The 27,768-nt window shown below is 36.6% G+C and overlaps 1 protein-coding gene across 17 annotated transcripts in view; it reads right to left on the reverse strand.

Annotated features, from left to right (window-relative positions):
* Positions 1 to 27,768, reverse strand: part of Gprk1 (G protein-coupled receptor kinase 1) — a 609,802-nt gene that overhangs the window by 261,209 nt on the left and 320,825 nt on the right. The window contains exon 11 of one of the 17 annotated variants that reach the window (XM_070998256.1): positions 192 to 215. The exons of the other annotated variants lie outside the window; for them this stretch is intronic. Coding sequence (XP_070854357.1) covers positions 207 to 215 — 9 coding nt within the window. The 3' untranslated portion in view covers positions 192 to 206. Of the gene's footprint in view, positions 1 to 191; positions 216 to 27,768 lie in introns of those variants that run through there. 17 annotated transcript variants of the gene reach the window in all.

Here is a 27,768-nt window from a genome sequence, read left to right on the forward strand (position 1 = left end):
GCATGATGTGAAAGACTTTTAAAATCTTATTTAGTGCAAAGTTCAGAGATCAATAATATGAGATGTTTGTTTTAAAACTTATGTTTGTGGTTAAAATTCGTTAAAAATGAATATTAACAACACTAAACCACAGTTTTTACTTTTGTGTACGTAAACAAACATGGCTATTTAAATAAAAGTCTCAATTTTCAGTCCCATGAAAAGTGTTAGTTTTCCTGCAAATGCAAAATAAAAATAATTTTAATAAATAATGCGAAGATATATAAATAACGTGTGGTATATTTTTCTTTATAATCTTTTACAAAAAAAAAATCACAGGACCGAAAACAAAAATTTCAGAATTTCTTTAGTTTAGTTTAATTTTTAAAAGACTTCTGTGATTTTCTTTAAATGCCAAAGATAACATTCTCTTTATTATAAATAAAACTTACAAATAACGATTACTTTCAGTCACTCGTTTTTATTCTCGTCTCGTTATATTTTCAAAACTAATTTTTCTTCTAATACTAGATGCATTCGCATTGGTGGAGCCCTCAGAGCCCCCCGAAAAGGCGCTGCAGAAGGCAATGCGGTGCGTGAAGAATTTCAGCTGCACAAAAAAAAGGCAACGCCGGCCCCAGATGCTGGCGAGGAGGTGCCAACGACTCCGCTAGCACCGGGAACCCCCGAGCCAACATTTTAAAATAAAGATCTAAATAAATAAAAAAAAATATATAGAAAATAAATGAAACTGTTAATATATTTGCTGCTACGCGATGAAAAGGTGCATAGCATTCACTTTTTTGCTGCCTAAACGAGCGCTCAACGTGTGCTTTTTTTGCTGCTCAATGCGTGCTAGATTTTGAGCACTGATGAACCCTAGGATATGCCTATGTTAATTTAAGCACTCATTTTCATGGAAACTTTTGCAGCGATTGAGTACTCAATAAGCGCTGAAAGGTACTGCAGGGTATCGACTGAGCGTGGCTTACGAAACACAAACAATATATACACGACAACAGGTTAAACGACAAGAAACGGGAGAGAGATTACAGAAAGCTATGGAAACAACAACAAAAGCTATTGAAACAAATGCACCACAGCGTACAGAAGTTACAATAACAAAGTGCACAGGCTAAAAACAGAATCTAGTTTCGTTAAAATTGCTACAATAAAATAGACAATTAAACATTTATGTTTAGAAACAAACGATTTCAAGCACAAGCACCGCTGGTTATGTTGGACTAGGTCACAAAGCATGGCACCAGTATCACAGATATTAATGACAAATTGCCAAAAATCACAGAGCACAAGATAAAACGAACCGGTCACAAGCGACGCTAAATCGTTCACTGCGTTCTCCGACCAGAAAGTTCTTCCACAAAATTAATAGTCTCGTCTCGGTCATGCCAACTATATACTATATACTATATACTATACATAGTGTATAGAATACGCCACGTTACTAAAATTCAGATTCTATACATTCGCGTTGTTAGCTGACATCACTAAAATGTAAAGTAAAATGTAGAAAGTTTAAGTTGAGCATATGGCGTAAAACTCCACTAGACCCTCTACAAATTTATCGTCTAAACACCGTTACGTATGGTACGGCAGGTGCTCCTTTTGTTTGTGTTTCATACAGCTATGCAAGACCTACTTTGATTCTTTTCCCTTATGTCGATGACCTTTTGATAGGGGATGGTTCCATCCAAGAGTTAAGGAAGTTACGATTGGAAACTACAGGGAGTTTTGATTCCGCAGGGTTCGTCTTGGCTAAGTGGGTGACGCATTGCACTCTCAACGAACGACAGGTCGCCGAGTCAGAAGTCCTTATTGGCGAAAACGCCGATACGAAAACTTTGGGTCTTACATAGAGTTCAAAACAGGTTGCCTTCAAATTCAACTCCCAGAGTCTACATCCCGAAAATACACCTACGAAGCGATCCATGCGTCCATTCGATGCGTTAGATCGTTTGAACAATCCAAGAATTGAATTTTGTGCGGCTGACCTCCTATCAAGGTTTTGGAGTGATGTGCAGACATTTAATCTATATCGCGTCGCAAGGTGTAAACAATCAGTACATCACCATGCACTTTTACGCCTGGATTGCAGAAGGGGCATATAGCACAGCTGATATCGCTAATGAATTACCCTCAAAGAGTCGGCAAGCAACAATCATACTATGATAAAATACTACAAAAATTCTGGTTTAAAAAATTCGGAAAATTACGTTGAATTATGTATAGGATCTTAAAAAAAAAAAATTGGTAAGATTATTGAAAGGGAAGCTCTTGGAAAAAAACGCAAGATTTACGAACGACGGCTAAGTTATGTTTTAATTTAACAAGTGGGTTCGCAAAGTTACATATTCCCTCCATGCTCCTTGAGCACACAAATGGCATGCCGTACTTGTCAAAGACTTGTTACAGAAAAAAAATGACCCGCTTGTTTTTTGCCAACTTTAAATAATATTATCGGGCTACAGCCCCTATATTAACAATCGATCTTTATAATGTTATATTTAATAGCACGATAAAATCCTCCGAAGTGTTTAAACTAATACCTTAAAAAGTGCATATAAGTGGTATTTTGATTACAAATTTCTGAAAAGTGGTGAAAAGTTTGGGTGGAAAGTTTTTAAATTGTAATATACATATAAAATCCTTAAAATTTTTGTTTTAGTTTTTGTTTTAGTCCTTGCCTTTTTATGTCGACCAGTGCTAGCAATGTAAGTATATGGAAAAGTAGAATGGCGTTCTATTGCACAGGTTGACAAAAAAGGCATAGACTAAATATAGACTAAACGCTACACCATCTAAAAGAACTTAATATCATGGCTCTTTCAATGACCGGTCGTGCTTTTGTCTTGCGCTCTGAATTGTCGGTATTTTGTTACTAAACCATCGGGGCTTAATAAATTTTTTTTACATTTATATAAAAAAATCGATTTAGCGTCGCTTGTGACCGGTTGTGTTTATCTTGTGCTCTGTGATTTTGGTCAATTTGTCATTAATATCTGTGTTACTGGTGCCTTGCTTTGTATCTTAGTCCAACATAACCAGCCGTGCTTGCGTTTTAAATCGTCTGTTTATGTTTAATTGTCTATTTTATTGTAGCAATTTTAACAAAACCTAACTCTGTTTTTAACCTGTACGCTGCGGTGCATAACTTTTGTTGTTGTTTCCCATAACTTTCTTGTAATCTTTCTCCTGTTTCTTGTCGTCTCAACTGTTGACGTGTATATTTTGATTGTGTTTCGCAAGCCACGCTCAGTCGACAGCCACTCTGTCACGCTCTCTCGCTTTCGCAGCCTCTTCGCGCTCTTATACTTTTGTGTTTTTGTGTGTCTACATTTTTATTGTTTGATCCCAGTGTCAAATTAAGTGAGGTATTTATAATTCTTTTGATTCTTTGGTTTTATGAACAACTTTTTTTCTTAAATTTAATTACTTAAAAATGGCTCTTTTTTGTTCCAAGAAAGATTGTGAGTTTGGATCGTCACCTAATGATGTTTGTATTTACTGTCGCCTCTGCAATACAGTCATTCATCCAAAATGTACTGGACTTGTTGGCAGAGTAAAAGATTTTATTGATCTGCGTGTTGGTTTTTCGTGGACTTGTGCCTCTTGCGTTGAAATAGACCGTGATTTGGATGGCTATGTTGCGCTGACCAATGATCGTTTTATGAAACTTTTTGATAAGCTTATGAGCGTAGTTGCTGATTTTAAAGAGTTTAAGGCGGACCTTGATAATAAAAAAATGTCAGTAGGGTCACCTAAACGGAAAAAGACCGCTCCTTCAAAATCTGCTCCCGTAAAGGCATCAGTTCCAAATCCCAAATTAGCTCCAAATATTTGTACCCGATCGGTAACGGAAGCTATGTCGGCATCTACTGGGTCTGGGGGACCTAAAGTTTCTCTGACAGCAGTACCCATAGGTACCAAAAGCTCTGGAGGAGTCCCTGTTTCTGCTAGTCAGCCTAAGGGGTCAAACACTTAGGAGCTTTCTGTGCCTACAGGTGAAGTTAGCTCTATAGGAGTCCCTGGTCTGGATAATCAGACGAACGATGTTCAGATTGTTGGTGGCGGAAGAAAGAGACTCTCGGTTGTTCCATTTAGGAAGCAGTTATTTATGTCTCGTTTAACCCCTGAAACCATATCTGCAGATGTTTTGGAATTTATACACCAGGAATTCCCATCTCAAAACATCACAGGGGAAGAGTTTAAATTTAAATATCTACATTTAAAATATCTGCTCTTCCTGAAGTATTTAATGTACTAAATTGTAAAAGTTTTTGGCTTAATGATAAATTGGTAATTAAAGATTTTTTTCCTAACAGATCTCCAATAATAGGCCTTTCATGGTAGTACCTGCTCCAAAAAACTGAGCTGTTTATTTTTGGCCTATAAAAATGTTAAAGGACTTTATATGAAGCTGTCTAAGCTTTATGCTGACTCCTCTGCTGACATTCTGGCCTTTACTGAGACTTGGCTGAAACCGGAGATATCAGACTCTGAAATTGTGTCCAACAATTTTAAAACGTGTATAACTGATCGCTCTCCTCGTAGAGGGGGTGGGGTACTGATTGCCGCTACCTCTACTTAAACATCGGAGAGAATATACTTTCTTAATCCCAATGACATAGAATTCGTTGGTGTCAATTTTGTAACATGTAACATGTTCTTTTATTCCACCTGGATTCGACTTACTTAATAATGTCTGCAATAAAAACTTTTCTATCTCATCTTTCCGAAAGGGATCTTTTGATTTTGCTTGGGTGGTTTAAATCCCCCTGACATTTCTTGGTACCCTTCACTTGTCTCTAACCCTTTATCTGTCCATGACTTCGTTGGCGGTCTGTTAAAATTATCATTACAGCAAGTAAGATTTATACGTAATTCACTAAACAGACAATTAGATCTTGTATTTGTTTAAGATCCGTCTGAAGTCACGATATCTAGAATTGACCCACTAGTTGTGCCAGAAGACCGGTATCATCCCACATTAAAACTTAAAATTTGTCTCCCCTGCGTTGATACCCTCTCTCCTTTACTTTCGCCAACTAAAAGTAGATGCTTTCGTAAATGTCACTATAATAAACTCAACAACATGATTTCTCAATATAATTGGACAAATTTATACAATTGCTTGGATATTGAAAGTGCTACGGAACTATTTTATAGCGTCTTAAACTCTTTTTTCTGTGAATGTGTTCCTGATAGTGTTCCTCCTAGGTTAGACAGGTCTCCTTGGTTTACCAATCAGTTGCAAATACTTAGAAATCTAAAAACAAACTTCTATAAAAAGTACAAAAAGTCGGGTAGGCCATCCGATTTTTAAAGATATGTGGTGGCTCGTACTAATTTTAATGTACTTAACAGTCATTGCTATTACATGTATTTGAACCGATGTAAATTTGAATTTTCAAAGGATCCGAGGCAGTTTTATAACTTTGTCAATGCTTAGCGAAAGTCTTTAGCATTGCCATCATCTATACGATTAAACTCTATTGAGGCATCTACGGATCCCGAAATTTTCATTTTACTTGCTGAATTCTTCCAATCTACTTATAGTTCTGTTTCTTTGTCTAATTCTAGCTACCCTAATCACTTAAACAGGGCAAATTTTATTTTTCCTCCTGTAATCACCGAAAATTCTCTCTTAATCCCAATGACATAGAATTCGTTGGTGTCAATTTTGTAACATGTAACATGTTCTTTTATTCCACCTGGATTCGACTTACTTAATAATGTCTGATTTAGAAACTATAACGCCAACCTATTCTCTGAGGCCAGATGGACTCCCTGGGTGTGTGCTTAAGTTTTGTGCCCGACCTATTTGTAAACCCATTCTTAAACTTTTTCATTTGTCTATCTCATCATCTGTTTTTCCTACTATCTGGAAAGATTCTTTTATTATTCCACTCCACAAAAATGGTGCGAAGGTTAATGTTCAGAACTATTAATGAATCTCCAAATTGTCTGCAATTTCTAAAACTTTTGAACGCGTTATTACCTCTCATTTGCCACATTTGTGCTCCGCTTTGATATCTCCGTGTCAGCATGGTTTTGTTAAGCGAAGATCGACCACCACTAACCTGCTCGAATTGACATCTTTTATAATAGATGGATTTAACAAAAAATTTCAGACAACCGTTATATATACAGATTTTAGTAAAGCCTTTGACTCTGTAAACCACTATCTTCTTTTATTCAAATTAGATCAGCTCGGGTTTCTAAATAAACTTAGATTTCAATTTATTTGAATGGTAGATCTCAGAGGGTTTTATTCAAAAACGCTGTTTCCAAGATGATCAACGTGACATCTGGAGTGCCTCAGGGCAGTCATTTAGGCCCTTTGCTGTTTACTCTGTTTATAAATGATCTTCCTTCTATCGTAAATCACTCTCGTGTACTAATGTATGCTGATGATGTTAAGCTTTGTTTTTCATATAATAATATTGAATCTGGTTTCTGCTTGCAGTCAGACATAAATAGATTCCAGGAATGGTGTCAGTACAACCTTTTGAATTTAAACGATCTTAAATGCAACGTTATGACTTTTTATAGGGGTACGCCAACGTTCATGAGTTACTCTCTTCAGAACATGTCCTTGGACCGAATATACTCAGTAAACGATTTAGGTGTTCTCCTAGATCCTAAACTTAAATTTGACTCCCACATAACCTCTACTGTAAATAAAGCTATGAGTGTTCTTGGGTTTATAAAGCGTTGGTCTAAAGAATTTGATGATCCATACACTACCAAATTATTATTTACCTCACTTGTCCGACCTAATTTAGAATACTGTTCTTCCGTTTGGAGTCCTCAGTATCAAGTGCACATTGACCGTATAGAGTCCGTACAGAAACAATTTCTTCTTTTTGCCTTACGTGGTTTGAACTGGGATCAAAACGTCAGGTTGCCTTCTTACTCGAGTAGATTGCTAATAATTAATTTGCCTACTCTAGTAAGCCGTAGAATTATGCTTGGTACTATTTTTATGAATAATCTTAGTAGTAGGGAAAGATGGGTTCTGGGACAATTAGCATATTAATGGCCCCCGCCCCCTTACTAATTAGCATATTAATGACCCCCGCCTCTCACTAATTAACATATTAATGACCCCCGCCTCTTCATTAATGTATGCGGGTTCTGGGACAATTAACATAATCCATAAATTATCTGATTTTAAGGGGTTTAGATGTCATAAAAATGTCACGATCATATCCATAAAGAGTATACTAAATTGCCCCCCCAACCCCACACCACCATGTGACAATACTGATCACGTGACCTTTTTGCCTCATTATCAGCAATTAATATTCAGCAGGTGTTGCTGTACACGGGAGAAAGGTCGCACACTTTCCCCACATCTCCATGTGACAATATTGATCACGTATCCTTTTCCTCATTATCAGCAATTAATATTCAGCAGGTGTTGCTGTGCACGTGAGAAAGGTCGCAAACCCAAAACATCTAAAGCTGGTTGCCTTAGAGGGACATGTCCGATCATGTTGGGGAATAACGTTTCCTATGATTGTAAAACTAATTTAGAAATCAAAAGAACCCCAAATAAAATAAATCCCACAAGTTAATGATTCTCAGATGTCGAATATTTTCAAACCGACTTTTTTTTTCGCCCCAGAATGTTTAACTGGTAAATTTTTTCAAGATCTCTCCTTTCTACAAACGGGTCATAAACATATCATAAAAGGGATTCAAGCAAGAGCTACCCGAACATGCGCACCTGTCTATTACCTGACCGGAATAAAAGGGACACATGCACAACCCAGAAGGCGCACGCTCATTGACAAAATCATGAGCCTCACGCCAACGACCTCACGGCTAAGTGCGAGCTCTAATACGTTCCCATAATAGGGGTTGAAGTCACGACCGCGCAACAACTCGCAGGTAGCCGACATATCTCAGTCAAGGAAATATTTTCCATTCTCCGTACCTGTAATTTTAACTCGAAATAAAATGTCAGAAGTTTATTTTGTACCATAAAAATACATTTATTCATTTACATTTATTTATTTTGGTATTGCGAACATTTTTTTTTTATATATAGAAATTTATTTTCTGCTATGATTCCGGCGATTTGCATAGAAGAAGCAGGCGCACGTTTCCGACGTCATTTCTGGATTACAAAATGTAAAGTGTTCACCATAATTCGTAGTTTTGAGGTCATGACCACCTCGATTCATGAACATAGTTTTTGTGTTTAGAAGGTATTGTTTTCTTGCACATCCTTACACATCTAGTCTCAACTTTAAAATAATGTATAAAAATTATTTTATTGTTTTGAAGCTACTTTTAAAAAATGTCAAAATAATGTATGCATTGTTTAGAGCACAAACCCCGCCCTTAAGGTGTGTTTCACAATAGGGAAACCGGTTTCCTTTAAACCTGTTTAATGGCGGACAGCCCATTTCCTCGACATTAATGAGCTGACGACTCCCAAAAAACGTCTGTAGAAATCGATTCTTTTCCACACCTTTACAAATAATTTGTTTTCCGCTTGTAATTGTCCTTAGATACTTTCGAGTTTGTGGAAAACTATTTTCTCCATCGTTCCAAAAAATTTTGTGATGTGTATTGGTTAACCAAATTGCAGTCTTTCGAGATTTTGTATTTAGCAAAGTAAAATCATATGGTGGTTCTATTAAAAAACTATTATTCAAGTTTGGATCTTTTTCGAATACAATTCCAATTTCCTTTAGAATAAAATTATTATTATTATCAAAGAAACCTTGAACATCAATCGAAACAGTATTGTTTCAACATTTTTCTAATGTTAAACAACTCGTTGTACTAGTCCGTTTAGTGGGTTATATTCAACTAAACGGTCTTGTATGAGGAGACAATAATCTTGGGTATTTTCATGACTTGGTGTCTTTAGTTCTATTGAAATTCTCACATCAATAGGACCAATTTTACTGATTCATTTTGATATGAAAGATCAACCACAATAATAGGGGTCTTCAATATAAATTCATTTGGGGTCAAAAATGGTTGTGATTCACGATTAACTAGATTAAAATCTTGTATACATTTCATATAGGTGAGCATACTAATTCTTACTAAAACCAACATTCAGATTATCACATGGATATGACTCAGAATTCAAGTGAACTTTCAAGTTTGATAAGTTATTTGTGATAAGTTCTCCATTTAGTGTAAATCCAATTATGGCACATCTTGGTTTTTTGCGGTTAGCCGACAATTTCACATTCCAGCTGTGTTGACTTCCATACCCCAATTTTGCGTTAACATATGAATCCCAACTCCGGAATGCGATTGGTAGGTTTACACCACTTTTAATAATATCGTACATCTTAATTTTTTGCAAAATCGCTCAGAGTTACATGGGGAATTTTCCAGATTTTATTCGTAATTTCCAACTTAAAAGTTTGTTCATTTCTGGTTTGCTCAAACACATCACCAAGATTCTTAGTTAGCATCAACACTAGTTCATGCTTACAATTTAACAAAACTTTTTTATAATCCTCAGTCAATCCCAACAAATTTTTTAATGGTACAGAAAAATTTTAATTGGGGATCCCGTAGAAATTTCGTCTCCACTGCTCCATCCAGAATTTAATAGGTATTGACTTTGAAGATTATCCAGAGATATACAATTTTTAGGGTAGTAGCCATACCGACATAGACTTGACACGTTGGACTCGTTGTATTTAGTTGTTACCTAGCAGTATTTTGATGGTTACTTTCTTTTTAGTCTTGCTTTTGGATGGTTACTTTTTGTATAGTACCTGTACAGTACTTGATTTTGGATGGTTACTATCTGTATAGTATCTGTAAAGTACTTGGTTTTAGATGATAACTAAATGTTAACAAGTATTATGAGTCGCTATAGTCTCTTATTAAGAACTATCAAAGTACACAAGTTAAAGTTTCTAAGATGTGTTAGCCAAACACACTTGCAGTGAACTATCATTACCTGACCGTCATCAAAGTCACATGCCCAAGACCCAAGGACATTGAATAAAATACTTCCCCTTCATTTGTACCTGGAGTTTTAATTACAGTCAGATACAAAATTTGTAGGATCATTCAATATTTTTTTATATATTCTATTATTGTAAACATATTTAATTAAATTCATAATTAATTATATTTTATGTATATTTGTATATAATTAATTTTCTTACTCCATCCCTCTGTAAGAAACATGTCGGTTATTAATCTTCGTTCCAAACGCAGATTTTCGCTTGGTTCCCATAGATAGATGTAAAATAGTTCTCACAATGTAATCTTTCTCAGGTGTTGAATTATTTTTAAAGCACTCATTTGTTCCATCCCATAATAATTTTGTAACATATTTCGAAAGCATCATTAGCTAGCATAGGAGCGTCTTTCAATTTAATTTCTGATTTAAGTTTATGATAGAGGTGTTGGGACCTGGTAATATCGTTTTTTGCTGTCAACTATTTTTCTAGTTCTAGTTTATTAATTCTATTCTATTTGTATACTATTTGTATAAGTAAGGCATCATTGTCAACGATTCTGAATAAGTTTAATAATCTCTTTAATTACAATACTGATTAGCTGGTTACTATATATTTACTAGATGTATACAAGTTGTTTACTAGCTGTTTAGTATCTGGCTACTATATATTTAGTAGATGTATACAAGTTGTTTAGTATCTGGTTACTATATATTTAGTAGATGTATTCAAGTTGTTTACTAGATGTATACAAGTTGTTTACTAGCTGTTTAGTATCTGGTTTCTATATGTTTAGTAGATGTATACAAGTTGTATAGAGATGTATACAAGTTGTTTACTAGCTGTTTTGTATCTGGTTTATATATGTTTAGTATCTGTTTACTTGATGTTTACTAATTATTATTAGCTGGTTACTAGTTGTTATTAACGTCTACGAGCTTTTACAGTCTTTTGTTAAGAATGATCAAAAATTCTTGATCACTAGACGACTTTCGATGTGAAGTAAAAACTTACACTCTGATTTTCAACGTGTTTGCTATGTACGTAAGAAAGAATGCAAAGCCAAAATAGCTCAAGATTGATATATAAATCTTAGAGGAACATGTCCGAATGTGTTGGGGGAAGATGTATCCTGTGATTGTAAATCTAATTAAGATATAAATTGTTCACAAGTTGTCTAAAAGCTGTGTAGAAACTGCTTTGATAAACAATTTTGATTCATAATTACAGATATTAAGAATATATAAAAATATCATCCACTTTAACTAGTATATTGCTAAAATAAAGCATTTCCATTTTTCATGTTCTTTCATCTTATGTACGTATAATAAATGTAATCTTAACTACGATAGCTAGCCTTACATCCCATAACTACTAACTACTACTAACATAGCTACAATAAAATGTCTAGAAAGAACAAAATATATGAATGTCAAAAAACGATTTAAAACTAACTATAATTGGGAAAGTAATTGAAATCGCTCCGGCGTAATACAGTAAAAAACAAAAAACACTATGATTATCCCATTTTCTATCACCATAACAAATGTGTATACCCACACCTAAATGACCAATTGTATCCTTTGTCCAAAAATGTCTGTGACTTTCACTTATAAATTTGTCACCGATAATTTAAATCCCATTAAGCAAACCACCCATTGCTAACCGTACCATAACCCCAGAGTCAAGTTGGTTACCTACAATAAACATAGGTGGTGGTGTAAAGGTTTGCTAAAATGCCTCGACGCAGGCGCAAATGTCATAAAAAATGATCATAAAAATTTAATTAGGAAAGTATTTTTTATTTCCGAACCATTTATAACTGTTACCAACAACACAAATAGTTATGTTACAAAGGATTTGCTTAAATGCCTCGACGCAGGCGCGAAGGTCAAGGTATTGGAAAAAAAATTCATGGAATATTATCCCTTCATAAAAGAGGTCATAAAATATATAATTAGGAAAGTATTTTTTATTTGCGAACAATTTATAAATGTTACCAACAACACAAATAGTTGTTACAAAGGATTGCTAAAATACCTTGATGCAGGCGCAAAGGTCAAGGTAATGGAAAAATTCATGGAATATTATCCCTTGACCAAAAACGAAAGTTTCTTCTATTTGGATAATAAAAAAATATATATTAATTCAATACTTTGATTTTTCTATCAAAATGCTTGATAAATCTAGTTGTTTGATATTCTCTAACTAATTGAGTAATATGTTTTCATGTGCCTATTTAATTTACCAAAAACAGTATTAGTCTTCTCTCATAAAATCCCTCTAATTCCCCACCGGTGAAATATATGTTCCTCATATTTAATAATGATGGTTTGTCATAGATGGGTACTTGTAATTCATATTTAAGATACTTACATCCTTCTCTAACTAATATCCTTTTATCCATCATGTAAACAGGTTTAGAATTGTATTGCGTGCTTCAACCCCTAGCCACACCCACCACTGTAACAGATTTCACTTTTCCAATGGCTGCCCCAGCTACCTAAACTGTACATTTCTTTTTATTTTCTCTTTTCCTTTCTAAACAATGTACACAATTTTTAAACTGGTTCTGACCTCCCTCTTTAATGGCATCCTCTACTTTATTTTCGTTATATTTCTGATCTTTTCCTAACAGTAGGTTGTTAAACTTTTATTATTTTATGGGATTATTGAGCACCCGAAATCCCTGATATTAAGTCATAACATGTAACTAGCAGAATATAGTAAAAGACATCAGACTCTAAAAAGACTAGATTTACCTACAATTCAATTTACCATCTACAATCCCTGGAGAAGAGCTTAGTATTTGCAGTTTAATTTTCAAATTTATTGATTTCACAGATTCCCGCTGGTAAATACCAATTTTTAACAAATGCCTGCCAACTCCATACCATTCAGACACTGGTTTACAACCTCATAGAACTGACTCTCAAGGTATCTGTAATGCACAATATATTTCTGTCTCTTTTCTTCTAATCAATATTAAAAAATTTCATAAACTGGTTTTGGAGTTCATTTTATTCTTAGAATTAAATTATTAAAAATTATTAAGCCAACAGAGATAATAATGATTTTGTGATAGTATCCCGTTAATAATACATAATTCTTATTTGTATATTTTCAAATTTTTTTATTTTAGAAAATTATTCATTAATCACATTTAAATAATATTCATAATATATCTTACAATTTTTTAAATATATCAATAATGTTTCCCAATTATTAATATTAAATGATATTGCATCATATCTATTTATAAGATTAAATATTAAGAATAAAAATTCTTTTCCACTCCTCCTACTTAATGATGACCATTATAAAATTATAATTATCAACAACTATTATATTAAATACAATTAAATGTATGCGTACTCATATAACAACAGTTCCCAATATCGATATATGATGGCCTACAATCTTACTTTGCCTTTGATTTCCGGTTTCTTATGTATTCTTCTTCTCACTTTGACACAGTATGGAATGGTTTTACTTAAGCCAATCGCGTAGGATGGTGGTTTGATTCTTGAGGGAGGGGGTTTGATCCTTGGATATAAAGTACCTGCTCGATTCTACGTTCTGTCTTTTCCTGGTTGATGAGATTACAAAACCTAAAACAGTACAAAATTTGAATCGAAGGACATAAGATGACTGAAATCAACAAGCAAATCAACCACTGTGATTTTAAAATAAATGAAGATTTGTTGGTTGAGATAGGAATCTTCAAGGAAATTTTAAAGGTTTCCAAAGAGTCGCGACGGGAATTCGGTAGTATCTATTATGATACTATAGAAGAGTTGGACATCTTGAAATGGCGCTTGGTGGATTTGCAGAGCGAAAACAATATCGATTCCCATCTCTTTGATATTGAGAATGTGGAAAATCGAATCACCGAGCTGATGATGGAGACAACAAAGTTTCAACAGCAAATTGATCTTCATGATGCGGAAATCGAAAACAATCCGCTGTCACTACTGCTACTGGAAGTTAAGGAGATGATTTTTCGTATAAGGGATTCAATATCAGACTTAGAATGTCTTAAATTTAATGGTGAGGCAGACCAATGTGAGTTGGTCAGCGCTATGTCTCACGAGGACGACCCCATCTTAATATTTAATCTTAAAAATAGATATGATGCAATATCATTTAATATTAATAATTGGGAAACTCTATTGATAAATTTAAAAAATTGTAAGATATATTATGAATATTATTTAAATGTGATTAATGAATAATTTTCTAAAATAAATAATTTTGAAAATATACAAATAAGAACTATGTATTATTCATGGGATACTATCACAAAAACATTATTATCTCTGTTGGCTTAATAATTTTTAATAATTTAATTTTAAGAATAAAATGAACTCCAAAACCAGTTTTTGAAATTTTTTAATATTGATTAGAAGAAAACAGACTGAAATATATTGTGCATTACAGATACCTTGAGAGCCAGTTCTATGAGGTTGTAAACCAGTGTCTGAATGGTATGGAGTTGGCAGCCATTTGTTAAAAATTTGTATTCACCAGCGGGAATCTGTGAAATCAATAAATTTGAAAATTAAACTGCAAATACTAAGCTCTTCTCCAGGGATTGTAGATGGTTAATTGAATTGTACGTAAATCTAGTATTTTTAGAGTCTGATATCTTTTACTACATTCTGCTAGTTACATGTTATGAGTTAATATCTGGAAATTCGGGTGCTCAATAATCCCATACAATGATAAAAGTTTAACAACCTACTGTTAGGAAAAGATCAGAAATATAACGAAAATAAAGTAGAGGATGCCATTAAAGCGGGAGGTCAGAACCAGTTTAAAAATTGTGTACATTGCTTAGAAAGGAAAAGAGAAAATCAAAAGAAATGTACAGTTTAGTTAGCTGGGGCAGCCATTGGAAAAGTGAAATCTGTTACAGTGGTGGGTGTGGCTAGGGGTTGAAGCACGCAATACAATTCTAAACCTGTTTACATGATGGATAAAAGGATTTTAGTAAGAGAAGGATGTAAGTATCTTAAATATGAATTACAAGTACCCATCTATGACAAACCATCATTATTAAATATGAGGAACATATATTTCACCGGTGGGGAATTAGAGGGATTTTATGAGAGAAGACTAATACTGTTTTTGGTAAATTAAATAGGCACATGAAAACATATTACTCAATTAGTTAGAGAATATCAAACAACTAGATTTATCAAGCATTTTGATAGAAAAATCAAAGTATTGAATTAATATATATTTTTTTATTATCCAAATAGAAGAAACTTTCGTTTTTGGTCAAGGGATAATATTCCATGAATTTTTCCATTACCTTGACCTTTGCGCCTGCATCAAGGTATTTTAGCAATCTTTTGTAACAACTATTTGTGTTGTTGGTAACATTTATAAATTGTTCGCAAATAAAAAATACTTTCCTAATTATATATTTTATGACCTCTTTTATGAAGGGATAATATTCCATGAATTTTTTTTCCAATACCTTGACCTTCGCGCCTGCGTCGAGGCATTTAAGCAAATCCTTTGTAACATAACTATTTGTGTTGTTGGTAACAGTTATAAATGGTTCGGAAATAAAAAATACTTTCCTAATTAAATTTTTATGATCATTTTTTATGACATTTGCGCCTGCGTCGAGGCATTTTAGCAAACCTTTACACCACCACCTATGTTTATTGTAGGTAACCAACTTGACTCTGGGGTTATGGTACGGTTAGCAATGGGTGGTTTGCTTAATGGGATTTAAATTATCGGTGACAAATTTATAAGTGAAAGTCACAGACATTTTTGGACAAAGGATACAATTGGTCATTTAGGTGTGGGTATACACATTTGTTATGGTGATAGAAAATGGGATAATCATAGTGTTTTTTGTTTTTTACTGTATTACGCCGGAGCGATTTCAATTACTTTCCCAATTATAGTTAGTTTTAAATCGTTTTTTGACATTCATATATTTTGTTCTTTCTAGACATTTTATTGTAGCTATGTTAGTAGTAGTTAGTAGTTATGGGATGTAAGGCTAGCTATCGTAGTTAAGATTACATTTATTATACGTACATAAGATGAAAGAACATGAAAAATGGAAATGCTTTATTTTAGCAATATACTAGTTAAAGTGGATGATATTTTTATATATTCTTAATATCTGTAATTATGAATCAAAATTGTTTATCAAAGCAGTTTCTACACAGCTTTTAGACAACTTGTGAACAATTTATATCTTAATTAGATTTACAATCACAGGATACATCTTCCCCCAACACATTCGGACATGTTCCTCTAAGATTTATATATCAATCTTGAGCTATTTTGGCTTTGCATTCTTTCTTACGTACATAGCAAACACGTTGAAAATCAGAGTGTAAGTTTTTACTTCACATCGAAAGTCGTCTAGTGATCAAGAATTTTTGATCATTCTTAACAAAAGACTGTAAAAGCTCGTAGACGTTAATAACAACTAGTAACCAGCTAATAATAATTAGTAAACATCAAGTAAACAGATACTAAACATATATAAACCAGATACAAAACAGCTAGTAAACAACTTGTATACATCTCTATACAACTTGTATACATCTACTAAACATATAGAAACCAGATACTAAACAGCTAGTAAACAACTTGTATACATCTAGTAAACAACTTGTATACATCTACTAAATATATAGTAACCAGATACTAAACAACTTGTATACATCTACTAAATATATAGTAGCCAGATACTAAACAGTTAGTAAACAACTTGTATACATCTAGTAAATATATAGTAACCAGCTAATCAGTATTGTAATTAAAGAGATTATTAAACTTATTCAGAATCGTTGACAATGATGCCTTACTTATACAAATAGTATACAAATAGAATAGAATTAATAAACTAGAACTAGAAAAATAGTTGACAGCAAAAAACGATATTACCAGGTCCCAACACCTCTATCATAAACTTAAATCAGAAATTAAATTGAAAGACGCTCCTATGCTAGCTAATGATGCTTTCGAAATATGTTACAAAATTATTATGGGATGGAACAAATGAGTGCTTTAAAAATAATTCAACACCTGAGAAAGATTACATTGTGAGAACTATTTTACATCTATCTATGGGAACCAAGCGAAAATCTGCGTTTGGAACGAAGATTAATAACCGACATGTTTCTTACAGAGGGATGGAGTAAGAAAATTAATTATATACAAATATACATAAAATATAATTAATTATGAATTTAATTAAATATGTTTACAATAATAGAATATATAAAAAAATATTGAATGATCCTACAAATTTTGTATCTGACTGTAATTAAAACTCCAGGTACAAATGAAGGGGAAGTATTTTATTCAATGTCCTTGGGTCTTGGGCATGTGACTTTGATGACGGTCAGGTAATGATAGTTCACTGCAAGTGTGTTTGGCTAACACATCTTAGAAACTTTAACTTGTGTACTTTGATAGTTCTTAATAAGAGACTATAGCGACTCATAATACTTGTTAACATTTAGTTATCATCTAAAACCAAGTACTTTACAGATACTATACAGATAGTAACCATCCAAAATCAAGTACTGTACAGGTACTATACAAAAAGTAACCATCCAAAAGCAAGACTAAAAAGAAAGTAACCATCAAAATACTGCTAGGTAACAACTAAATACAACGAGTCCAACGTGTCAAGTCTATGTCGGTATGGCTACTACCCTAAAAATTGTATATCTCTGGATAATCTTCAAAGTCAATACCTATTAAATTCTGGATGGAGCAGTGGAGACGAAATTTCTACGGGATCCCCAATTAAAATTTTTCTGTACCATTAAAAAATTTGTTGGGATTGACTGAGGATTATAAAAAAGTTTTGTTAAATTGTAAGCATGAACTAGTGTTGATGCTAACTAAGAATCTTGGTGATGTGTTTGAGCAAACCAGAAATGAACAAACTTTTAAGTTGGAAATTACGAATAAAATCTGGAAAATTCCCCATGTAACTCTGAGCGATTTTGCAAAAAATTAAGATGTACGATATTATTAAAAGTGGTGTAAACCTACCAATCGCATTCCGGAGTTGGGATTCATATGTTAACGCAAAATTGGGGTATGGAAGTCAACACAGCTGGAATGTGAAATTGTCGGCTAACCGCAAAAAACCAAGATTTGCCATAATTGGATTTACACTAAATGGAGAACTTATCACAAATAACTTATCAAACTTGAAAGTTCACTTGAATTCTGAGTCATATCCATGTGATAATCTGAATGTTGATTTTAGTAAGAATTAGTATGCTCACCTATATGAAATGTATACAAGATTTCAATCTAGTTAATCGTGAATCAAACCATTTTTGACCCCAAATGAATTTAAATTGAAGACCCCTATTATTGTGGTTGATCTTTCATATCAAAATGAATCAGTAAAATTGGTCCTATTGATGTGAGAATTTCAATAGAACTAAAGACACCAAGTCATGAAAATACCCAAGATTATTGTCTCCTCATACAAGACCGTTTAGTTGAATATAACCCACTAAACGGACTAGTACAACGAGTTGTTTAACATTAGAAAAATGTTGAAAGATACTGTTTCGATTGATGTTCAAGGTTTCTTTGATAATAATAATAATTTTATTCTAAAGGAAAGTGGAATTGTATTCGAAAAAGATCCAAACTTGAATAATAGTTTTTTAATAGAACCACCATATGATTTTACTTTGCTAAATACAAAATCTCGAAAGACTGCAATTTGGTTAACCAATACACATCACAACATTTTTTGGAACGATGGAGAAAATAGTTTTCCACAAACTCGAAAGTATCTAAGGACAATTACAAGCGGAAAACAAATTATTTGTAAAGGTGTGGAAAAGAAACGATTTCTACAGACGTTTTTTGGGAGTCGTCAGCTCATTAATGTCGAGGAAATGGGCTGTCCGTCATTAAACAGGTTTAAAGGAAACCGGTTTCCCTATTGTGAAACACACCTTAAGGGCGGGGTTTGTGCTCTAAACAATGCATACATTATTTTGACATTTTTTAAAAGTAGCTTCAAAACAATAAAATAATTTTTATACATTATTTTAAAGTTGAGACTAGATGTGTAAGGATGTGCAAGAAAACAATACCTTCTAAACACAAAAACTATGTTCATGAATCGAGGTGGTCATGACCTCAAAACTACGAATAATGGTGAACACTTTACATTTTGTAATCCAGAAATGACGTCGGAAACGTGCGCCTGCTTCTTCTATGCAAAACGCCGGAATCATAGCAGAAAATAAATTTCTATATATAAAAAAAAATGTTCGCAATACCAAAATAAATAAATGTAAATGAATAAATGTATTTTTATGGTACAAAATAAACTTCTGACATTTTATTTCGAGTTAAAATTACAGGTACGGAGAATGGAAAATATTTCCTTGACTGAGATATGTCGGCTACCTGCGAGTTGTTGCGCGGTCGTGACTTCAACCCCTATTATGGGAACGTATTAGAGCTCGCACTTAGCCGTGAGGTCGTTGGCGTGAGGCTCATGATTTTGTCAATGAGCGTGCGCCTTCTGGGTTGTGCATGTGTCCCTTTTATTCCGGTCAGGTAATAGACAGGTGCGCATGTTCGGGTAGCTCTTGCTTGAATCCCTTTTATGATATGTTTATGACCCGTTTGTAGAAAGGAGAGATCTTGAAAAAATTTACCAGTTAAACATTCTGGGGCGAAAAAAAAAGTCTGTTTGAAAATATTCGACATCTGAGAATCATTAACTTGTGGGATTTATTTTATTTGGGGTTCTTTTGATTTCTAAATTAGTTTTACAATCATAGGAAACGTTATTCCCCAACATGATCGGACATGTCCCTCTAAGGCAACCAGCTTTAGATGTTTTGGGTTTGCGACCTTTCTCACGTGCACAGCAACACCTGCTGAATATTAATTGCTGATAATGAGGAAAAGGATACGTGATCAATATTGTCACATGGAGATGTGGGGAAAGTGTGCGACCTTTCTCCCGTGTACAGCAACACCTGCTGAATATTAATTGCTGATAATGAGGCAAAAAGGTCACGTGATCAGTATTGTCACATGGTGGTGTGGGGTTGGGGGGGCAATTTAGTATACTCTTTATGGATATGATCGTGACATTTTTATGACATCTAAACCCCTTAAAATCAGATAATTTATGGATTATGTTAATTGTCCCAGAACCCGCATACATTAATGAAGAGGCGGGGGTCATTAATATGTTAATTAGTGAGAGGCGGGGGTCATTAATATGCTAATTAGTAAGGGGGCGGGGGCCATTAATATGCTAATTGTCCCAGAACCCGTCTTTCCCTACTACTAATCTTAACAGAGGCCATATTGATTCTGTAGAGCCGCCTAAGTTTCAATGTTCCTGTTAGACTAATGCGAAACTACCAACCTATCAACTTGCCACGATGTTCATCTAATTTTAGTCAGCATGAGCCCTTTCGCGTTCTTTCTAATAATTATAACAACCTATATCATTTAATTTGTTCCTCAACTTCTATCCCTGCCCTTTGTCCTGTCTTTATTTGTTCTATGTACCTTCCTCGCGAACCGTATTTGCCCAAAATAAAAATGGGCCCGCGCGTAACAAGCACGTGCTTGGTGTCGTTTGGGCCACTTGTTTGTACTGCTTTTAGTGCATCAACGTTCAACAATATAATATATATGACTTTTTTTAGGTTTGAGCAACTTCCGTTCCCGTCACGAGTGCATTGGTATGTTTAGTGTTTAAGGGGGATATACATGTAGATCATGTCATGTCACATCACATGTAGAATGGAAGGTCGGCAAGCGATCCTTTGGGCGATTACACTTTTATGAGAGGTGAAGCTCGGTCCACCATCGACCTATGTATGGCACGCGGTACATGGATAGAAACTATCAAGGACTTCCAAGTGAGCAGTCAAATATTCTCTGACCATCTCCCGTTGGAAGTTACAGTCATCCTCTCCACAACATCGGAAGCAAACACAGCGCCGCTTGGACTTTTACCAAGTTTGATCTGGCGAAATCGAGAGAGTGAAAACTATAGGACAAAGTTGGACCGAAACCTGGCAACAAATCGTGTGGCAGATTTGATAACCCCTGACGAAATTGAAGGATTTCTTACAGAGTGCATTACCAAAGCCGCTAATAATCGAGGACGAAGAAAGCCCAGAGACTTTAGGCAAGAGTGGTACACGGAGCAGTGTGAGGCAGCTCGAATACTTTCCTTCAACTTGCTAAGGCAGGCCAAATCAACTAACGCAGCAAGTGCAGCGGTAATGTATCATGAAGCAAACGCCGCATACAAGTTAACTTGTTAAAACGCTCGGACGCAATTTTACATAACCTAGCGAGATCATTGGATTCCATAACAGATAGCAGGGCATATTGAAGTACTATTAGGAAACTCAATGGAAACTCATTTGTAAAATCAATGGAAGTTAATACAGATGTTCTAGGAAAACATTTTCTTGATCTTCCAGCGCCTCCAGACTGGACGCTATCGCTGGACTTTGCAATGCCGTGGGTAAAGAATCATTCTTTAGATGGATGTGTGATAGGACTAGAAGTGGAAAATGTACTTTCAATGTTAAAAGAAAGAAAAGCACCCGGTCCTGACAGGATACCATCGGAATTCATAAAGTACGTTACTCCTCAATTTAAAACCAGCCTTGTCACTGCTTTCAACAAGTTCTTGGGATCGGAAACAGTCCCAAATCATCTTTAAGAAAGGCGACCCGAAAGTGACATCTAACTACAGAGGAATCTCTCTCACCGTTGACTACGACCGCTGAATAGAGTGGACGTGTCTTGTGCGAGCTCCGCGAAAAGTGCAAGAAAGTTGATAAATTAATGCAAACAAAACACAAAAACTAAACAGGTTAATTTCAAATAAGCGAAAAGACGCTAAAACCCAAAGAAATTAAGGTTTCAACCCACAAAATCGGTGTAATGTCTTAAACTAGCACATAATTATTTTATCTTATAATAATAAATAAGTGCCACGCTAATAAAGCTCAATGAGCTACGAACAGAATAAAGAGCGACTCAGCTCCGCGACCCGAAGAGACGGTTACTTTTCGTATGTCTCAACGCGTGATAGCGAAGTGCAAAAAACGACCCTACTGTCGGTCGATAGCCAAAGAGCACGATCTTGCTCACCATGCTTACTTACGGCTACCCCTACTCCGACGGCGTGGAGTCAACAATGCAAAACCCCCCCACCATCAGTTTCGACCCCTGGCGCACCAACAACATGCAACGGTAAAACTTCTGCATCCGCACTAAATTTGTCAGCAGCAACTACGGCTACGGCAAAAAAACCAACGACAACCACAGCTACGAGTATTATTTCGGAATCGACTGCAACCGCAGCTCTAAATACAACGGCAACAAAAACAACGACAACAAATCAAAACCAAAACAAAATTCAGCAAGCGGGTCCGGCCATACAGACCGGACTAGATCGGTACATCCATATCAAGCGTAAGCTTTGCCCGCAGAACACCGCGGTAGGTAACAAGTCAAAAATAAACCGTGTCCAAGTAGAAGATATATTACCCGGGAGATCCGACAGCAATCGATTTGCGCTTCTAGCAGAGAATGAATCAGGACGGGCTCAGGAGACCCAACCGAAACCTAAGCCCCCACCAATTTACATTAGGGAGAAAATCTCGAACGCCCTGGTCAACAAAATTGTTGCGCTGACCGGAGACGGAAACTTTCATGTTGTTCCGGTCACAAAAGGGGATATCCATGAAACCAAGCTTCAGACCAAATCTGAAGAACATTTCCGAGCAGTATCCAAATACCTGGAGGAAGCTAGGAAAAGCTACTACACGTACAAACTAAAAAGCAGCAAGGGCCTGCAAGTGGTAATAAAAGGAATCGAGCCCGACGTAACCGCCAAGGAAGTTATCGATGCTCTTAAGGAAAAGGGGTTTTCTGCAAAGAACGTCAGTAACATTATAAACAGGAACAAGGAGCCGCAACCACTCTTCAGGGTCGAGCTGGAGCCAGACAGCAGAGTCTTGAAGAAAAATGAAGTGCACCCCATTTATAACCTGCAATACTTATTGCACCGAAGAATTAACGTGGAAGAGCCACATAAAAGGAACGGCCCAGTGCAATGCACAAATTGTCAGGAGTATGGACACACCAGGGCATACTGTTCACTTCGAACAGTCTGTGTAGCTTGTGGAGACTTCCACAATTCGGCTAACTGCCCTGCCAACAAAGAAGACCCCAAAAAGAAAAAATGCGTTAACTGCCAAGGTAACCACACGGCAAACTACAGGGGCTGTCCGGTCTACAAGGAGATGAAGGACCGCATGCGAAAAGTGATAGCAACGCGTCATCAGAAAACCCAAAATGCGTACACTTACTCGCGTACGACGCCGGAAGTATTTTTCGGCACGGCTGCAAGATCCTCCTTTGGTCAACTAAATACCCAGACAGGATTCTCATACGCCGATGCCCTTCGATCGAGGACGGAAAACCCACTCCAGTCTAATCTAGGAAACGCTCAGCAGATCCAAGAACAGTCGCAAACCACTCTGGAAACTATGATGGTCACCATGCAACAAAGTATGATGGAACTCATGTCATTCATGAAAACGACCATGCAAACACTGGTTCAAAACCAGAACATGGTGTTACAGCTACTTGCAGCTAAGCAGTCCAAATAATCAGATGGCAAACCTACGAATAACAATGTGGAACGCCAATGGCGTTTCACGGCACAACCTTGAAGTAACACAGTTCCTGAATGAAAATCATATCGACATTATGCTACTGGTAGAGACGCACCTCACAAACAAATACAACTTCCAAATAAGAGGCTACACTTTCTACCGCACAGACCATCCAGATGGTAAAGCCCACGGTGGAACCGGCATCCTAATCAGGGAACGCATCAAGCACCACTTTCACCAAAGGTTTTCAACTAATTACCTGCAAGCCACGTCTATCAAAGTGCAGTCAGGCAACGGAAACCTCACCATAGCCGCTGTCTACTGCCCGCCTCGCTTTACAATTTCTGAAGGACAATTCATGGACTTCTACAACTTGCTTGGAGACCGCTTTATAGCTGCAGGGGACTATAATGCCAAACACACGCACTGGGGATCACGCCTTGTGACTCCCAAAGGAAGGCAATTATACAATGCAATCATAAAACCGAACAACAAATTAGACTATGTTTCTCCTGGCAGCCCCACATACTGGCCAACAGACCCCAGGAAAGTTCCAGACCTAATAGACTTTGCGGTGACAAAAAACATTCCCCGCAATATAATAAGCGCCAAAGCGCTTTCGGACCTGTCGTCGGACCATTCGCCAGTGCTAATAACTCTTCTTCAAAGCACAAGAACCACAGATCACCCCCTCAGGCTGACGTCGCACAGAACCAACTGGTTAAAATATAAAAAGTATGTAAGCTCACACATCAAATTAACACCTCACTTCAACATGGAAGCGGACATCGACTGCTCTACCGATGCTCTTGAAGAAGTATTCGTGGAGGCAGCCACTATCTCAACACCACAAGGCAGGGACGCGCAAACCAACCACTTCAAAACTAATCTGCAAATTGAACGGTTAGTCCTAGAAAAGAGGCGCCTGCGACGTGCCTGGCAAGCCAACAGATCGCCGTCATCAAAACAACGTCTTTAGGAAGCCACTCGCTCACTAAATCGAGCTCTAAAGCAAGAAACAGAAAATGCACAGCTGCAGTACATTACAAAACTATCGCCAACCAGTACAAAACATCCTCTGTGGAGGGCTCACCCAAATCTGAGCTCTCCAATCGAAACAGTGACTCCGATAAGAAACTCATCTGGCATCTGGGCCCGCAGCGACGAAGATAGAGCCGAAACTTTTGCGTTACATCTAAGAAACGTCTTCCAGCCGAACCCTGCCACTGGTTCATTTTTCCTACCACAAATCGAATCTGAACCTATTTCCCTACCACCATTGTTTCAGCCAAAGGAGATCGCGAAAGTCATTGGGGAACTGAAACCAAAAAAGGCCCCTGGCGGTGACCAAATAACCCCAAAAATGTTAATTGAACTTCCAAACTCTGCCATTGAGGTTATCTGTAAGCTCTTCAATGGGATTATAACTCTCGGCTACTATCCGAAAAAATGGAAAAAATCTATTATCATTATGATACCGAAGCCCGGAAAAGACCACACAATTCCGTCATCCTACAGACCAATTAGTTTATTATCGTGTCTGTCTAAGCTGTTCGAAAAATGCCTTCTAACTCGCATAACACCACATCTAGGAGCACACAATGTTATCCCTGCTCATCAATTTGGATTTCGTCAAAACCATGGAACAATCGAACAAGTTAACAGAATAACATCAGAAATACGCACAGCCTTTGAGCATCGGGAATACTGCAGCGCAATATTCCTCGATGTATCTCAAGCCTTCGATCGAGTATGGCTAGATGGCCTCATGCACAAAATCAAAACACACTTACCTGATTACACTCACAAGCTTCTTGAGTCGTATCTATACAACAGGACCTTCGCAGTAAGGTGCAATACAACAACATCCGACGACTACATTATCAAAGCTGGAGTCCCGCAAGGAAGCGCGCTAGGGCCTACTCTGTTCCTCCTATACACAGCCCAGGCCGAGCCACAACACAGCTAGCAAGCCACGTCCTCGTAGTAGAGAGGTGGCTATCTGATTGGCGGATTAAAATAAATGAACAAAAATGTAAACACATAACGTTTACTCTCAACAGGCAAACATGCCCTCCACTATTATTGAATAATACGCAGATTCCCCAAGTCAACGATGTAACGTATCTCGGCGTCCACCTTGACAGACGACTAACCTGGAGAAGACACATCGAACGCAAGAAAGTACATCTAAAACTAAAGGCCAGCAGCTTCCACTGGATTCTTAACGCTCGTTCGCCCCTGCGTCTGGACTACAAGGTTTTGCTCTACAACTCCACTCTCAAGCCCATCTGGACATATGGCTCCCAGCTATGGGGGAACGCCAGCAGAAGCAACATAGACATTATACAGCGCGCTCAATCGAAAATCCTGCGAACTATCACTGGGGCACCATGGTATATTCGCAACCAAAACATCCACAGGGACCTAAGCATTCTTACCGTTAAAGATGAAATAGACAAACAAAAAGCGTCCTACAACGAAAAACTCTCTGTGCACCCCAATCGCCTCGCAAGAGGCTTGACTTGGGTTTCCAGCCGATCCCGTCTACAACGCAACGACCTGCCAAGCCAGCTATAACTTTCGGGCCCCTTTAGCACAACATCAGTCATATGACTGTGAGTTAGATTAATTAGTCTAAGATTTGATACACTTATTGTTAGTATCCAAAGGGAGAAGATTCAATAAATAAATAGCAAAGCATTTAAAAAAAAAAAAAAAAAATGTAAGTCTTCTCTGCGTTGCTACTCGAGCGGCTAAAAAACTGGGTAAAAAACAACAATATTCTTACTGAATTCCAAGCCGGTTTTAGAAAAGGATATTGGACAGTAGACAACATTTTCAGTCTTACAAGTATAGCAAGGTCATATATCGACAGCGGGAAAAAGTTATACGCGTTCTTTGTAGATTTCAGAGCTGCATTTGACTCTATAGACAGAAGAACCCTAAACTACAAGCTCAGCAATATCAACGGCATTTTTGAACATCCTAAAAAGCTTGTACACGGATAACCTGGCGGCTGTATGGGATGGAGAACAACTATCCGAGTGGTTTACCACGGAAGCTGGAGTAAAGCAAGGATGTCTACTTAGCCCCCTCCTGTTTTCCCTTTTTTTAAACGACATAACGGATAGCCTGCCATGCGGTATTCAAATATGCGGATGCTCGATCAAGGCTCTGCTGTATGCAGATGACATTGTGATCCTCGCCGAATCCCCGTTGAACTGCAAACAATGATTAATGCTCTGCACAAATACTGTTTGTTATGGGGATTTGTTAGTAAACACGGGGAAGTCGAAAGTTCTGATTTTCAAGAGGTATTGGAGAAGGCTAGCACAAAACGAAAAGTGGAATTTAGGGTCTATTCAGCTAGAAATTGTCAAGTCGTATAAGTATCTGGGAGTCTGGATTTACCACAACGGTCGTTTCAACAACCATTTACAGGAGAAACTTTGAGAAGCAAAACTAGCCATAATCTGCACATGGAAATCGCTGCTAGGAAAAAAGGACGTTCCAATGAGTAGAAAGTACAAGCTGTTTAGTGCAGAAATGTGGTCATTCCTTTGTTACGGCGCGCAGGTCTGGGGCATCTCACCTTATGAAGAAGTTGAAAGCCTTCTAAGATTGTTCTTAAAGAAAATATTTCGTCTACCCAGATTTACTCCGAACAGGATTCTATACGTTGAAACAGGACTGTCGCCGCAGCACATCTTTACAGCTGAAATGCATTTCAGGTATATCCAGAAAGTGGTAACCATGCCCGAACATAGGCTGCCACGAATTTTAGCTAACTTTTTGGTGCAGGAGAGTAAGCAATGGGTCATAGAATGGGAGACGCTTGCCGAGACCTACGGAGAAAGGCTACAGTTAGGCGATCCTTCACAATGGCCGCAACAAGCGAAAAATATTCTAGCACATATGGACGAAGCCAATAGGACTCAGTTCAAAATGGAATCAAAGAGAAGCACAACTCGGTTGACTCATAGGTCCCTTAGTTATGATCTGGGACTTGATAACTATTTTACTGACGCTTTCACCGTTGAGAAGATTAGTAACATTTTCATGGCCAGGGGAGAAATCCTCCCCCTAAGCTATATCCCAAACGTGACAGCCAG

The sequence above is a fragment of the Drosophila suzukii genome (genome assembly GCF_043229965.1).
Source record: "Drosophila suzukii chromosome 2 unlocalized genomic scaffold, CBGP_Dsuzu_IsoJpt1.0 scf_2c, whole genome shotgun sequence".
Lineage (NCBI taxonomy): Eukaryota > Metazoa > Arthropoda > Insecta > Diptera > Drosophilidae > Drosophila > Drosophila suzukii.